At 51.5% G+C, this 17,961-nt stretch overlaps 1 protein-coding gene across 2 annotated transcripts in view; it reads right to left on the reverse strand.

Moving 5' to 3' along the window:
* The window catches only part of LOC140403034 (thrombospondin-3-like), a 99,866-nt gene that overhangs the window by 59,961 nt on the left and 21,944 nt on the right, over positions 1-17,961 (reverse strand). For both annotated transcript variants that reach the window (XM_072490713.1, XM_072490712.1), the window contains exons 6-9: positions 8,677-8,759; positions 8,372-8,423; positions 3,009-3,157; positions 371-511 (exon numbers count right to left, since the gene is read on the reverse strand). In XM_072490713.1, coding sequence (XP_072346814.1) covers positions 371-511; positions 3,009-3,157; positions 8,372-8,423; positions 8,677-8,759 — 425 coding nt within the window. The remainder of the gene's footprint in view (positions 1-370; positions 512-3,008; positions 3,158-8,371; positions 8,424-8,676; positions 8,760-17,961) is intronic.

The following is a 17,961-nucleotide window of genomic DNA, read 5'->3' on the forward strand; positions in this document are numbered from 1 at the left end:
GAATCTCCTCTGCATACCCTCCAGTGCCAGTACGTCCTTTCTCAAATATACACCGGGTGGCCTTGTGGTGCGACGGTAGCGCATCTCACTCCAGATCAGAAGGTTCAAATCACGTCAGGGTCACGGAAAATACAATACACAAATTATTGAAATGGTACTTAATTATTTCTGGGCGAATTAAGTCAGCTGAATCGATTGGGGAAATCTGACGAGAATACACAGCAAAAGGACAAAACGTTAACCACTCCTTGTCCTGGAGCTAGTTACTGACCCCATAGCCCAGGATCGCACTAGATTCCTATTGTTTGTCTCGTGATGTTGGTTTCCTCCAGACGCCTGTGGTCACTGACATTCTGCATTTGTTCCTCACCTGCTTCATGGTCATTGCGTGGTCCACTCCTATCCCAGCCACAACTGTCCCTCGATAGCCTGAGGGACACGCCTCACAGTGGAACCCCGGCACTGCGTTAATACACTTGGATCCAGAGAAACAGGGATTGGCAAAGATGCACTGAGGAAAATAAAACAGGCACAGCCAGAATATTACCCAATACAAACACCGAATAAAAACCGATCTATCTCACCCTCCACTTTAACAAGCAACTACATCACAATCTGCTTCTGACATAAGACCGTAAGACAGAGGAGCAGAATTAGGCCACTCGGCCCATCGAGTCTGCTCCGCCATTCAATCCTGGCTGATATTTTTCTCATCCCCCATTCTCCCACCTTCTCCCCATAACCACGACCCCGTTATTGACATCATCACCTGCAACTCCTTTTGGGTATCTTCATGGTTATTACAGATTGAAGTTACTTTCCTGATAACTCAGCAAATGTTCCACAGAATATCCATGACAACAGAATCTGTATTCCTGCATAATTATACCCCCCCTCCGACCGAGTCAAAGAAATCCCAACATCTGATTCCAGCCTGTAACACACCCTTTTAAAAAAATTCATTCACGAGATGTGGATGTCGGAACATTTATTTTCCGTCATAAATTGCCCTCGAGAAGGTGGGAATGAGCCGGTTCTTGAACTGCTGCAGACCACGTGATGCAGGTACACGATTACGTCAGGAGTTCTGGAATTTTGACCCAGGGCGAAGGATTTTTACAAGTCAAGAAGATGGGGTATGAATTAGAGGAGAACTTGCAGTTGGTGATGTGCTCATGTGCATGGTCCTCCTCGCCTTTCTGAAGTGGTAGATGTTGGGTGTTGGAGAAGCTTAATTAGTGTATCCTGTAGATGGTACACACTGCACCGAGGTGGAGAGAGGAAACGCTTACGATGGGGATTTCCATTCAAGCGGGGTTGCTTCATCCTACATGGTCTCGCACTTCAAGTGAGGTTGTAGATGCACTCATCCAGCCATCACACTCTTTTTCTAAATAAATTTAGAGTACCCAATTCATTTTTTCCAATTAAGGGGCAATTTATCGTGGCCAATCCACCTACCCTGCACATCTTTGGGTTGTGGGGGCGAAACCCACGCAAACACGGGGAGAATCTGCAAACTCCACACGGACAGTGACCCGGGACCGGGACCGAACCAGAGTCCTCAGCACCGCAGTCCCAGTGCTAACCACTGCGCCACATGCCGCCCACGAGAATGCTAACAGTGGAAATTTGGTGATGGTAATGCCATTAAATGTCAAGAGAGGAGGGAGCACGGTGGCGCAGTGGTTAGCACTGGGACTGCGGCGCTGAGGACCCGGGTTTGAATCCCGGGCAAGGCAGCCCTCCTGATCAACTTCACTACGTTGAACATTCACTCCCTCCACCACTGGCACACAGCGGAAGCAGCGGACACCGCACGTACGCAATCGATGGGGTGTTGATGCATTGCAGCAATTCACCAAGACGCCTTCAGCAGCACCTTTCAAACTTGCGACCTCTACCACCTAGGACAAGATGCGGAGATGCCGGCGTTGGACTGGGGTGAGCACAGTAAGAAGTCTCACAACACCAGGTTAAAGTCCAACAGGTTTGTTTCGAATCACTAGCTTTCGGAGCGCTGCTCCTTCCTCAGGTGAATGAAGAGGTGAGTTCCAGAAACATTTATAGCGACAAAGTCAATGATGCAAGATGATACTTTGAATGTGAGTCTTTGCAGGTAATTAAGTCTTTACAGGTCCAGATGGAACAACTGGAGAGAGGGATAATCACAGGTTAAAGAGGTCTGAATTGTCTCAAGCCCGGACTGTAGGTAGGATTTTGCAAGCCCAGGCCAGTTGGTGGGGGGTGAATGTAATGCGACATGAATGCAAGGTCCCGGTTGAGGCCGTACTCGTGTGCGGAACTTGGCTATAAGAAACAATTCACACCCCTTTAACCTGGGATTATCCCTCTCTTGAGTCGCACCATCTGGACCTGTAAAGACTTAATTACCTGCAAAGACTCGCATTCAATGTATCGTCTTGCATCCTTGACTTTGTCTATATTTTTGTTTCCAGAATCCACCTCTTCATTCACCTGAGGAAGGAGCAGTGCTCTGAAAGCTAGTGATTCGAAACAAACCTGTTGGACTTTAACTTGGTGTTAGAAGGGCAAGAGCAGCTTACACACGGGAAAAGCACCACCTGCAAGTTCCCCCTCAAGCCACACACTATCCTGACAAGGAAATATATCGGCGTTCTGTCACTCTCGCTGGGTGACAATTCCACAACTCGCTCCCTGTGGATGTACCTGCACCAGATGGACTGCAGGAGTTCAAGAAGGTGGCTCCTCACCACCTTCTCAAGGGGCATTAATGGATGGGCACCAAATTCTGGCCTCATCAGCATCGCTCATGTCCCATGAATGAGGGAAAAACACATCGAATATGCTACTCGACCTGTCCCACTAAACCCTACTTTAGCCCTTAGTTAGATTCCACTCTGTAACTCGCTCCCAGATTTCAGTTATACCATATGTATAACCCTCAAATCCATTGATTAAATTCCAGTCTGTATCGCAGTCTCTCTAAGAAATTACGGTACGGATACTGAATGTTAATTTCAGACCTCATCAATGTCAGTGCAATGTGTGCCGTTTCCGGTAAAACCCTCATGACATGCTCCACACCGGTAACCTGGGTATTCGTAGGTTTCCATACATTCCACACCTTCAAAACAAGGATTGGGATCGCACTTGGAGCGATGGTCATGGAACCCTTCGGAAGGAAAGAAAGTGGTTTTGTTGAAAAATATACCAAATGCCTTTCGATTTATTCCCCTTGTACAAAATACAAACGGATCAAGCCCCTTCCCCCTTCATATTGTACAATCCCAATGGACCCAAACCCTTTCCTCTTTCCCACTCACTCCCACTGTACATCAAACCCTTTCCCGCTCACTCCCATTGTACATCAAACCCTTTCCCACTCACTCCCATTGTACATCAAACCCTTTCCCATTCACTCCCATTGTACATCAAACCCTTTCCCACTCACTCCCATTGTACATCAAACCCTTTCCCATTCACTCCCGCTGTACATCAAACCCTTTCCCATTCACTCGCATTGTTCATCAAACCCTTTCCCACTCACTCCCATTGTACATCAAACCCTTTCCCACTCACTCCCACTGTACATCAAACCCTTTCCCACTCACTCCCGCTGTACATCAAACCCTTTCCCACTCACTCCCACTGTACATCAAACCCTTTCCCACTCACTCCCATTGTACATCAAACCCTTTCCCACTCACTCCCATTGTACATCAAACCCTTTCCCACTCACTCCCACTGTACATCAAACCCTTTCCCACTCACTCCCACTGTACATCAAACCCTTTCCCACTCACTCCCATTGTACATCAAACCCTTTCCCACTCACTCCCACTGTACATCAAACCCTTTCCCACTCACTCCCATTGTACATCAAACCCTTTCCCACTCACTCCCACTGTACATCAAACCCTTTCCCATTCACTCCCACTGTACATCAAACCCTTTCCCACTCACTCCCATTGTACATCAAACCCTTTCCCACTCACTCCCGCTGTACATCAAACCCTTTCCCACTCACTCCCACTGTACATCAAACCCTTTCCCATTCACTCCCATTGTACATCAAACCCTTTCCCATTCACTCCCATTGTACATCAAACCCTTTCCCACTCACTCCCATTGTACATCAAACCCTTTCCCACTCACTCCCACTGTACATCAAACCCTTTCCCATTCACTCCCACTGTACATCAAACCCTTTCCCACTCACTCCCACTGTACATCAAACCCTTTCCCATTCACTCCCACTGTACATCAAACCCTTTCCCACTCACTCCCACTGTACATCAAACCCTTTCCCACTCACTCCCATTGTACATCAAACCCTTTCCCACTCACTCCCATTGTACATCAAACCCTTTCCCACTCACTCCCATTGTACATCAAACCCTTTCCCATTCACTCGCATTGTTCATCAAACCCTTTCCCACTCACTCCCATTGTACATCAAACCCTTTCCCACTCACTCCCACTGTACATCAAACCCTTTCCCACTCACTCCCGCTGTACATCAAACCCTTTCCCACTCACTCCCACTGTACATCAAACCCTTTCCCACTCACTCCCATTGTACATCAAACCCTTCCCCACTCACTCCCGCTGTACATCAAACCCTTTCCCATTCACTCCCATTGTACATCAAACCCTTTCCCATTCACTCCCATTGTACATCAAACCCTTTCCTACTCACTCCCGCTGTACATCAAACCCTTTCCCACTCACTCCCATTGTACATCAAACCCTTTCCCACTCATTCCCACTGTACATCAAACCCTTTCCCACTCACTCCCATTGTACATCAAACCCTTTCCCACTCACTCCCATTGTACATCAAACCCTTTCCCATTCACTCCCATTGTACATCAAACCCTTTCCCACTCACTCCCATTGTACATCAAACCCTTTCCCACTCACTCCCATTGTACATCAAACCCTTTCCCAGTCACTCCCACTGTACATCAAACCCTTTCCCACTCACTCCCACTGTACATCAAACCCTTTCCCATTCACTCCCATTGTACATCAAACCCTTTCCCACTCACTCCCATTGTACATCAAACCCTTTCCCACTCACTCCCACTGTACATCAAACCCTTTCCCACTCACTCCCATTGTACATCAAATCCTTTCCCACTCACTCCCGCTGTACATCAAACCCTTTCCCACTCACTCCAATTGTACATCAAACCCTTTCCCACTCACTCCCATTGTACATCAAACCCTTTCCCACTCACTCCCACTGTACATCAAACCCTTTCCCACTCACTCCCGCTGTACATCAAACCCTTTCCCACTCACTCCCATTGTACATCAAATCCTTTCCCACTCACTCCCACTATACACCAAACCCTTTCCCACTCACTCCCGCTGTACATCAAACCCTTTCCCACTCATTCCCACTGTACATCAAACCCTTTCCCACTCACTCCCATTGTACATCAAACCCTTTCCCACTCACTCCCACTTTACATCAAACCCTTTCCCACTCACTCCCATTGTACATCAAACCCTTTCCCACTCACTCCCACTGTACATCAAACCCTTCCCCACTCACTCCCACTGTACATCAAACCCTTTCCCACTCACTCCCACTGTACATCAAACCCTTTCCCACTCACTCCCACTGTACATCAAACCCTTTCCCACTCACTCCCATTGTACATCAAACCCTTTCCCACTCACTCCCACTGTACATCAAACCCTTTCCCATTCACTCCCATTGTACATCAAACCCTTTCCCACTCACTCCCATTGTACATCAAACCCTTTCCCACTCACTCCCACTGTACATCAAACCCTTTCCCACTCACTCCCATTGTACATCAAACCCTTTCCCACTCACTCCCACTGTACATCAAACCCGTTCCCATTCACTCCCACTGTACATCAAACCCTTTCCCATCACTCCCATTGTACATCAAACCCTTTCCCACTCACTCCCATTGTACATCAAACCCTTTCCCACTCACTCCCATTGTACATCAAACCCTTTCCCACTCACTCCCACTATACATCAAACCCGTTCCCATTCACTCCCACTGTACATCAAACCCTTTCCCACTCACTCCCATTGTACATCAAACCCTTTCCCACTCACTCCCACTATACATCAAACCCTTTCCCACTCACTCCCACTGTACATCAAACCCTTTCCCACTCACTCCCACTATACATCAAACCCTTTCCCACTCACTCCCACTGTACATCAAACCCTTTCCCACTCACTCCCATTGTACATCAAACCCTTTCCCACTCACTCCCACTGTACATCAAACCCTTTCCCACTCACTCCCGCTGTACATCAAACCCTTTCCCATTCACTCCCATTGTACATCAAACCCTTTCCCATTCACTCCCATTGTACATCAAACCCTTTCCCACTCACTCCCGCTGTACATCAAACCCTTTCCCACTCACTCCCATTGTACATCAAACCCTTTCCCACTCACTCCCACTATACATCAAACCCTTTCCCACTCACTCCCACTGTACATCAAACCCTTTCCCACTCACTCCCATTGTACATCAAACCCTTTCCCACTCACTCCCATTGTACATCAAACCCTTTCCCACTCACTCCCACTGTACATCAAACCCTTTCCCACTCACTCCCATTGTACATCAAACCCTTTCCCACTCACTCCCACTATACATCAAACCCGTTCCCATTCACTCCCACTGTACATCAAACCCTTTCCCACTCACTCCCACTATACATCAAACCCTTTCCCACTCACTCCCACTGTACATCAAACCCTTTCCCACTCACTCCCACTATACATCAAACCCTTTCCCACTCACTCCCACTGTACATCAAACCCTTTCCCACTCACTCCCACTATACATCAAACCCGTTCCCATTCACTCCCACTTTACATCAAACCCTTTCCCACTCACTCCCATTGTACATCAAACCCTTTCCCACTCACTCCCACTGTACATCAAACCCTTTCCCACTCACTCCCACTATACATCAAACCCTTTCCCACTCACTCCCATTGTACATCAAACCCTTTCCCACTCACTCCCATTGTACATCAAACCCTTTCCCACTCACTCCCATTGTACATCAAACCCTTTCCCACTCACTCCCATTGTACATCAAACCCTTTCCCATTCACTCCCATTGTACATCAAACCCTTCCCCACTCACTCCCATTGTACATCAAACCCTTTCCCACTCACTCCCACTGTACATCAAACCCTTTCCCACTCACTCCCACTGTACATCAAACCCTTCCCCACTCACTCCCACTGTACATCAAACCCTTCCCCACTCACTCCCATTGTACATCAAACCCTTTCCCACTCACTCCCACTGTACATCAAACCCTTTCCCACTCACTCCCATTGTACATCAAACCCTTTCCCACTCACTCCCGCTGTACATCAAACCCTTTCCCACTCACTCCCACTGTACATCAAACCCTTTCCCACTCACTCCCACTGTACATCAAACCCTTTCCCACTTACTCCCACTGTACATCAAACCCTTTCCCACTCACTCCCACTGTACATCAAACCCTTTCCCATTCACTCCCATTGTACATCAAACCCTTTCCCACTCACTCCCACTGTACATCAAACCCTTTCCCACTCACTCCCATTGTACATCAAACCCTTTCCCACTCACTCCCATTGTACATCAAACCCTTTCCCATTCACTCCCATTGTACATCAAACCCTTTCCCACTCACTCCCATTGTACATCAAACCCTTTCCCATTCACTCCCGCTGTACATCAAACCCTTTCCCACTCACTCCCACTGTACATCAAACCCTTTCCCACTCACTCCCATTGTACATCAAACCCTTTCCCACTCACTCCCATTGTACATCAAACCCTTTCCCACTCACTCCCACTGTACATCAAACCCTTTCCCACTCACTCCCGCTGTACATCAAACCCTTTCCCACTCACTCCCGCTGTACATCAAACCCTTTCCCACTCACTCCCACTGTACATCAAACCCTTTCCCACTCACTCCCATTGTACATCAAACCCTTTCCCACTCACTCCCACTGTACATCAAACCCTTTCCCACTCACTCCCGCTCTACATCAAACCCTTTCCCACTCACTCCCATTGTACATCAAACCCTTTCCCACTCACTCCCACTGTACATCAAACCCTTTCCCACTCACTCCCATTGTACATCAAACCCTTTCCCACTCACTCCCATTGTACATCAAACCCTTTCCCACTCACTCCCATTGAAAACACTTGCTGTTGACTCGAGTCCTTTCCACTCAACCTTCTAGACTGATTCTGTTTCGAGTTCACCTCCTATCTACTGAGTATATTTCTTGCTCCGAGATTGACAGTGGCTCATGGGCCAACACTTGGACACAGAAGGACTACGAATGTTCCACTTACCACACACTTGACATTCCAGGATGGTGTTCCGTATCAGTGACATTTCCTTCACCTATTAATGAAACCAGGAGACAAATGAAACACAACAGTGCTGTTGGGGTAACTAAACCCTGACCCCCTCCCAGGACCCCCTGACCTGCGATTCAGGGCACTGGCATGGTGTTCAGGTCACCCAGCCCCCCCCCCCCCCCCCCGCCCCCCAACCCTCCAACCCCCTGTGTTGTTGCTCAAGACAACATCCTACTAACGTCCTGCTTAGGGCACAGACTCCATGCCCAGGATATTCACCCAGGAGACCCGCTTACCTGCTCTCGGATATCTTCCCTCAGGTCACGAAGGAGCTGATTGAAAAGTGCCAACTGATTGACCAGTGCCTTTGTCTGGTCACCTGAAGGATAAAGAAGTCAGGAACTTGCATTAGTCTTCATCTCCGTCTCCACCCCATTCATTGTAGGCAATTCCACAAACAGCTCACCCAGGGGACTTTGTCTTCCGCCTGAGCTTAAGTCGTAAGGCTAGCATGTTTGACATTGGGGTGGATGGACAGATCTAACCACCCACGTTTCGAGCCTCACAATTTATCACGGTTATCCCCGATAAAATTCCTGGATTCAGGAGTGCATCGGCCACCCTATGGCCAATATGATTCGGCAGTAATTGACAAGTGAGAGGAGAGGAGTGACTGGCTCCTTGGAGTACTCATTCACGGAATGCGGGGGTTGTTGCCAATGGCGGCCCTTATTCCTCAATCTAATCGCTCTTGGGTAAGCGGCAATGGGGCTACTTCTTAAACCGTTGTAGTCCATGTGGTGAAGGAGCTTTTACACTGTGTCAGGGAGAAAATTCCAGGACTTTCCTCCAACAACAATGAAGAAACGGCCGATATATGTCAAAGGCGTGTTGGCAGGTGACCCGGGGGTTTGGGCAATCCCACCATATTGGGCCACCTTTCTCAATGGTAGAGATTACGAGTGCAGTGGGTGACGTGATCGCTCAGAGAGCAGGCACAGACACAATGGACACAATGGGGTGGGGGAGGGGGGGTGTTAGTGGGCGGGGGATTGGAAATGGTCCTTACCCAGCATTCCTGTGACATAAATGTTACCAGCAACGTGTCGGCCTGAATGTGAATGTTGCAGTTCAGGCTGGTGTGTACGCCCTCATTACCAGAGGTGTAGCACAGGGGTCTGGACACCGCAACCGCCCCCCTCCCCACTTTATGGAGGGTTAGGTTTTTGGATGAAGCTTCTGCAGATGGTTGGACGTGGCCAGATCGCTGCAGGAATTCCTGCAACAGGGTCCTGGTGCTCAAAGGGCTGACCTCCAACAACCACAACCATCTCCCCTTCTGTCCAGCCATTGGCCATCTCCAAATAGCAGGACAGAGGCAGGAACCAGTGCAATCACCACCTTAGCCTCAGGCAAAACACCGGTTTAAAAAATCGTCATTCACCTAATGACCACATTTGTAGTTGTCACAGTGATCAGGAACCCTGGCTGATTTCCCCCCTCTCCCTCTAACCCAGGGCTCACTGGACAGTGATCAGGAGCAGGAACCCTGGATGATTTCCCCTCTCTCTCTAACCCAGGGATCACTGGACAGTGATCAGGAGCAGGAACCCTGGCTGATTTCCCCTCTCTCTCTAACCCAGAGATCACTGGACAGTGATCAGGAGCAGGAACCCTGGCTGATTTCCCCTCTCTCTCTAACCCAGGGATCACTGGACAGTGATCAGGAGCAGGAACCCTGGCTGATTTCCCCTCTCTCTCTCTAACCCAGGGATCACTGGACAGTGATCAGGAGCAGGAACCCTGGCTGATTTCCCCTCTCTCTCTAACCCAGGGATCACTGGACAGTGATCAGGAGCAGGAACCCTGGCTGATTTCCCCTCTCTCTCTAACCCAGAGATCACTGGACAGTGATCAGGAGCAGGAACCCTGGCTGATTTCCCCTCTCTCTCTAACCCAGGGGTCACTGGACAGTGATCAGGAGCAGGAACACTGGCTGATTTCCTCTCTCTCTCTAACCCAGGGATCACTGGACAGTGATCAGGAGCAGGAACCCTGGCTGATTTTTTTACGCAGAGGGTAGTGGGTGCCTGGAACTCACTACCGGAGGAGGTAGTGGAGGCAGGGACGATAGGGACATTTAAGGGGCATCTTGACAAATATATGAATAGGATGGGAATAGAAGGATACGGACCCAGGAAGTGTAGAAGATTGTAGTTTAGTCGGGCAGTATGGTCGGCACGGGCTTGGAGGGCCGAAGGGCCTGTTCCTGTGCTGTACATTTCTTTGTTCTTTGTTCTTTGTATTTCCCCCTCTCTATAACCCAGGGATCACTGGACAGTGATCAGGAGCAGGAACCCTGGCTGATTTCCCCTCTCTCTCTAACCCAGGGATCACTGGACAGTGATCAGGAGCAGGAAGCCTGGCTGATTTCCCCTCTCTCTCTCTAACCCAGGGATCACTGGACAGTGATCAGGAGCAGGAACCCTGGCTGATTTCCCCCCTCTCTCTCTCTCTAACCCAGGGATCACTGGACAGTGATCAGGAGCAGGAACCCTGGCTGATGTCCCCTCTCTCTCTAACCCAGGGATCACTGGACAGTAATCAGGAGCAGGAACCCTGGCTGATTTCCCCCCCTGTCTCTCTAACCCAGAGATCACTGGACAGTGATCAGGAGCAGGAATCCTGGCTGATTTCCCCTCTCTCTCTAACCCAGGGATCACTGGACAGTGATCAGGAGCAGGAACCCTGGCTGATGTCCCCTCTCTCTCTAACCCAGGGATCACTGGACAGTGATCAGGAGCAGGAACCCTGGCTGATTTCCCCCCTCTCTCTCTAACCCAGGGATCACTGGACAGTGATCAGGAGCAGGAACCCTGGCTGATTTCCCCTCTCTCTCTCTAACCCAGGCATCACTGGACAGTGATCAGGAGCAGGAACCCTGGCTGATTTCCCCTCTCTCTCTCTAACCCAGGGATCACTGGACAGTGATCAGGAGCAGGAACCCTGGCTGATTTCCCCTCTCTCTCTAACCCAGGGATCACTGGACAGTGATCAGGAGCAGGAACCCCGGCTGATTTCCCCTCTCTATCCAACCCAGGGATCACTGGACAGTGATCAGGAGCAGGAACCCTGGCTGATTTCCCCCCTCTCTCTAACCCAGGGATCACTGGACAGTGATCAGGAGCAGGAACCCTGGCTGATTTCCTCTCTCTCTCTAATCCAGGGATCACTGGACAGTGATCAGGAGCAGGAACCCTGGCTGATTTCCTCTCTCTCTCTAATCCAGGGATCACTGGACAGTGATCAGGAGCAGGAATCCTGGCTGATTTCCCCTCGCTCTCTAACCCAGGGATCATTGGACAGTGATCAGGAGCAGGAACCCTGGCTGATTTCCCCTCTCTCTCTCTCTCTAACCCAGGGATCACTGGACATTGGTCAGGAGCAGGAACCCTGCCTGATTTCCCCTCCCTCTAACCCAGGGATCACTGGACATTGATCAGGAGCAGGAACCCTGGCTGATTTCCTCTCTCTCTCTAACCCAGGGATCATTGGACAGTGATCAGGAGCAGGAACCCTGGCTGATTTCCCCTCTCTCTCTAACCCAGGGATCACTGGACAGTGATCAGGAGCAGGAACCCTGGCTGATTTCCCCTCTCTCTCTAACCCAGGGATTGCTGGACAGTGATCAGGAGCAGGAACCCTGGCTGATTTCCCCTCTCTCTCTCTAACCCAGGGATCATTGGACAGTGATCAGGAGCAGGAACCCTGGCTGATTTCCCCTCTCTCTCTAACCCAGGGATCACTGGACAGTGATCAGGAGCAGGAAACCTGGCTGATTTCCCCCCTCTCTCTAACCCAGAGGTCACTGGACAGTGATCAGGAGCAGGAATCCTGGCTGATTTCCCCCCTCTCTCTAACCCAGGGATCACTGGACAGTGATCAGGAGCAGGAACCCTGGCTGATTTCCCCTCTCTCTCTCTCTAACCCAGAGGTCACTGGACAGTGATCAGGAGCAGGAATCCTGGCTGATTTCCCCCCTCTCTCTAACCCAGGGATCACTGGACAGTGATCAGGAGCAGGGACCCTGGCTGATTTCCCCTCTCTCTCTAACCCAGGGATCACTGGACAGTGATCAGGAGCAGGAACCCTGGCTGATTTCCCCTCTCTCTCTAACCCAGGGATCACTGGACAGTGACCAGGAGCAGGAACCCTGGCTGATTTCCCCTCTCTCTCTAACCCAGGGATCACTGGACAGTGATCAGGAGCAGGAACCTGGCTGATTTCCCCTCTCTCTCTCTAACCCAGGCATCACTGGACAGTGATCAGGAGCAGGAACCCTGGCTGATTTCCCCTCTCTCTCTAACCCAGGGATCACTGGACAGTGATCAGGAGCAGGAACCCTGGCTGATTTCCCCTCTCTCTCTAACCCAGGGATTGCTGGACAGTGATCAGGAGCAGGAACCTGGCTGAATTCCCCTCTCTCTCTAACCCATGATCACTGGACAGTGATCAGGAGCAGGAACCCTGGCTGATTTCCGCTCCTCTCTCTCTCTAACCCAGGCATCACTGGACAGTGATCAGGAGCAGGAACCCTGGCTGATTTCCCCTCTCTCTCTAACCCAGGGATTGCTGGACAGTGATCAGGAGCAGGAACCCTGGCTGATTTCCCCTCTCTCTCTAACCCAGGGATTGCTGGACAGTGATCAGGAGCAGGAACCTGGCTGATTTCCCCTCTCTCTCTAACCCATGATCACTGGACAGTGATCAGGAGCAGGAACCCTGGCTGATTTCCGCTCCTCTCTCTCTCTAACCCAGGCATCACTGGACAGTGATCAGGAACAGGAACCCTGGCTGATTTCCCCTCTCTCTCTAACCCAGGGATTGCTGGACAGTGATCAGGAGCAGGAACCCTGGCTGATTTCCCATCTCTCTCTAACCCAGGGATCACTGGACAGTGATCAGGAGCAGGATCCCTGGCTGATTTTCCCTCTCTCTAACCCAGGGATCACTGGACAGTGATCAGGAGCAGGAACCCTGGCTGATTTCCCCTCTCTCTCGAACCCAGGGATCACTGGACAGTGATCAGGAGCAGGAACCCTGGCTGATTTCCCCTCTCTCTCTAACCCAGAGATCACTGGACGGTGATCAGGAGCAGGAACTCTGGCTGATTTCCCCTCTCTCTCTAACCCAGGGATCATTGGACAGTGATCAGGAGCAGGAACCCTGGCTGATTTCCCCTCTCTCTCTAACCCAGAGATCACTGGACAGTGATCAGGAGCAGGAACCCTGGCTGATTTCCCCTCTCTCTCTAACCCAGGGATCACTGGACAGTGATCAGGAGCAGGAACCCTGGCTGATTTCCCCTCTCTCTCTAACCCAGGGATCACTGGACAGTGATCAGGAGCAGGAACTCTGGTTGATTTCCCCTCTCTCTCTCTAATCCAGGGATCACTGGGCAGTGATCAGGAGCAGGAACCCTGGATGATTTCCCCTCTCTCTCTAACCCAGGGATCACTGGACAGTGATCAGGAGCAGGAACCCTGGCTGATTTCCCCTCTCTCTCTAACCCAGGGATCACTGGACAGTGATCAGGAGCAGGAACCCTGGCTGATTTCCCCTCTCTCTCTCTGACCCAGGGATCACTGGACAGTGATCAGGAGCAGGAACCCTGGCTGATTTTCCCTCTCTCTAACCCAGGGGTCACTGGACAGTGATCAGGAGCAGGGACCCTGGCTGATTTCCCCACTCTCTCTAACCCAGGGATCACTGGACAGTGATCAGGAGCAGGAACCCTGGCTGATTTCCTCTCTCCCTCTAACCCAGGGATCACTGGACAGTGATCAGGAGCAGGGACCCTGGCTGATTTCCCCTCTCTCTCTCTCTCTAACCCAAGGATCACTGGACAGTGATCAGGAGCAGGAACCCTGGCTGATTTCCCCTCTCTCTCTAACCCAGGGATCACTGGACAGTGATCAGGAGCAGGAACCCTGGCTGATTTCCCCCCTCTCTCGCTCTCTAACCCAGGGATCACTGGACAGTGATCAGGAGCAGGAACCCTGGCTGATTTCCCCTCCCTCTCTCTAACCCAGGGCTCACTGGACAGTGATCAGGAGCAGGAACCCTGGCTGATTTCCCCTCTCTCTTTCTAACCCAGGGATCACTGGACAGTGATCAGGAACAGGAACCCTGGCTGATTTCCCCTCTCTCTCTAACCCAGGGATCACTGGACAGTGATCAGGAGCAGGAACCCTGGCTGATTTCCCCCCTCTCTCTCACCCAGGGATCACTGGACAGTGATCAGGAGCAGGAACCCTGGCTGATTTCCCCTCTCTCTCTAACCCAGGGATCACTGGACAGTGATCAGGAGCAGGAACCCTGGCTGATTTCCCCTCTCTCTCTAACCCAGGGATCACTGGACAGTGATCTGGAGCAGGAACCCTGGCTGATTTCCCCCCTCTCTCTCACCCAGGGATCACTGGACAGTGATCAGCAGCAGGAACCCTGGCTGATTTCCCCTCTCTCTCTCTAACCCAGGGATCACTGGACAGTGATCAGGAACCCTAGCTGATTTCCCCCCTCTCTCTCTAACCCAGGGATCACTGGACAGTGATCAGGAGCAGGAACCCTGGCTGATTTCCCCTCTCTCTCTCTAACCCAGGGATCACTGGACAGTGATCAGGAGCAGGATCCCTGGCTGATTTCCCTTCTCTCTCTCTAACCCAGGGATCACTGGACAGTGACCAGGAACCCTGGCTGATTTCCCCTCTCCCTCTAACCCAGGGATCACTGGACAGTGATCAGGAGCAGGAACCCTGGCTGATTTCCCCCCCTCTCTCTCTAACCCAGGGATCACTGGACAGTGATCAGGAGCAGGAACCCTGGCTGATTTCCACTCTCTCTCTAACCCAGGGATCACTGGACAGTGATCAGGAGCAGGAACCCTGGCTGATTTCCCCTCTCTCTCTAACCCAGGGATCACTGGACAGTGATCAGGAGCAGGAACCCTGGCTGATTTCCCCTCTCTCTCACTAACCCACTGATCACTGGACAGTGATCAGGAGCAGGAACCCTGGCTGATTTCCCCTCTCTCTCTCTAACCCAGGGATCACTGGACAGTGATCAGGAGCAGGAACCCTGGCTGATTTCCCCTCTCTCTCACTAACCCACTGATCACTGGACAGTGATCAGGAGTAGGAACCCTGGCTGATTTCCCCTCTCTCTCTCTAACCCAGGGATCACTGGACAGTGATCAGGAGCAGGAACCCTGGCTGATTTCCCCTCTCTCTCACTAACCCACTGATCACTGGACAGTGATCAGGAGTAGGAACCCTGGCTGATTTCCCCTCTCTCTCTCTAACCCAGGGATCACTGGACAGTGATCAGGAGCAGGAACCCTGGCTGATTTCCCCTCTCTCTCTCTAACCCAGGGATCACTGGACAGTGATCAGGAGCAGGAACCCTGGCTGATGTCCCCTCTCTCTCTAACCCAGGGATCACTGGACAGTGATCAGGAGGAGGAACCTGGCTGATTTCCCCTCTCTCCCTCTAACCCAGGGGTCACTGGACAGTGATCAGGAGCAGGGACCCTGGCTGATTTCCCCTCTCTCTCTAACCCAGGGATCACTGGACAGTGATCAGGAGCAGGAATCATGGCTGATTCCCCCCTCTCTCTCTAACCCAGGGATCACTGGACAGTGATCAGGAGCAGGAACCCTGGCTGATTTCCTCACTCTCTCTAACCGAGGGATCACTGGACAGTGATCAGGAGCAGGAACCCTGGCTGATTTCCTCTCTCTCTCTAACCCAGGGATCACTGGACAGTGATCAGGAGCAGGAACCCTGGCTGATTTCCCCTCTCTCTCTCTCTAACCCAGTGATCGCTGGACAGTGATCAGGAGCAGGAACCCTGGCTGATTTCCCCCCCTCTCTCTCTAACCCAGGGATCACTGGACAGTGATCAGGATCAGGGACCCTGGCTGATTTCCCCTCTCTCTCTCTCTCTCTCTAACCCAAGGATCACTGGACAGTGATCAGGAGCAGGAACCCTGGCTGATTTCCCCTCTCTCTCTAACCCAGGGATCACTGGACAGTGACCAGGAGCAGGAACCCTGGCTGATTTCCCCTCTCTCTCTAACCCAGGGATCACTGGACAGTGATCAGGAGCAGGAACCATGGCTGATTTCCCCCCTCTCTCGCTCTCTAACCCAGGGATCACTGGACAGTGATCAGGAGCAGGAACCCTGGCTGATTTCCCCTCTCTCTCTCTAACCCAGGGCTCACTGGACAGTGATCAGGAGCAGGAACCCTGGCTGATTTCCCCTCTCTCTCTCTAACCCAGGGATCACTGGACAGTGATCAGGAACAGGAACCCTGGCTGATTTCCCCTCTCTCTCTAACCCAGGGATCACTGGACAGTGATCAGGAGCAGGAACCCTGGCTGATTTCCCCCCTCTCTCTCACCCAGGGATCACTGGACAGTGATCAGGAGCAGGAACCCTGGCTGATTTCCCCTCTCTCTCTAACCCAGGGATCACTGGACAGTGATCAGGAGCAGGAACCCTGGCTGATTTCCCCTCTCTCTCTAACCCAGGGATCACTGGACAGTGATCAGGAGCAGGAACCCTGGCTGATTTCCCCCCTCTCTCTCACCCAGGGATCACTGGACAGTGATCAGCAGCAGGAACCCTGGCTGATTTCCCCTCTCTCTCTCTAACCCAGGGATCACTGGACAGTGATCAGGAACCCTAGCTGAATTCCCCCCTCTCTCTCTAACCCAGGGATCACTGGACAGTGATCAGGAGCAGGAACCCTGGCTGATTTCCCCTCTCTCTCTCTAACCCAGGGATCACTGGACAGTGATCAGGAGCAGGATCCCTGGCTGATTTCCCTTCTCTCTCTCTAACCCAGGGATCACTGGACAGTGACCAGGAACCCTGGCTGATTTCCCCTCTCCCTCTAACCCAGGGATCACTGGACAGTGATCAGGAGCAGGAACCCTGGCTGATTTCCCCCCCTCTCTCTCTAACCCAGGGATCACTGGACAGTGATCAGGAGCAGGAACCCTGGCTGATTTCCACTCTCCCTCTAACCCAGGGATCACTGGACAGTGATCAGGAGCAGGAACCCTGGCTGATTTCCCCTCTCTCTCTAACCCAGGGATCACTGGACAGTGATCAGGAGCAGGAACCCTGGCTGATTTCCCCTCTCTCTCACTAACCCACTGATCACTGGACAGTGATCAGGAGTAGGAACCCTGGCTGATTTCCCCTCTCTCTCTCTAACCCAGGGATCACTGGACAGTGATCAGGAGCAGGAACCCTGGCTGATTTCCCCTCTCTCTCTAACCCAGGGATCACTGGACAATGATCAGGAGCAGGAACCTGGCTGATTTCCCCTCTCTCTCTCTAACCCAGGGATCACTGGACAGTGATCAGGAGCAGGAACCCTGGCTGATTTCCTCTCTCTCTCTAACCCAGGGATCACTGGACAGTGATCAGGAGCAGGAACCCTGGCTGATTTACCCTCTCTCTCTCTCTAACCCAGTGATCGCTGGACAGTGATCAGGAGCAGGAACCCTG

The sequence above is a fragment of the Scyliorhinus torazame genome, chromosome 26, assembly GCF_047496885.1.
Source record: "Scyliorhinus torazame isolate Kashiwa2021f chromosome 26, sScyTor2.1, whole genome shotgun sequence".
NCBI classification, from domain to species: Eukaryota; Metazoa; Chordata; class Chondrichthyes; order Carcharhiniformes; family Scyliorhinidae; genus Scyliorhinus; species Scyliorhinus torazame.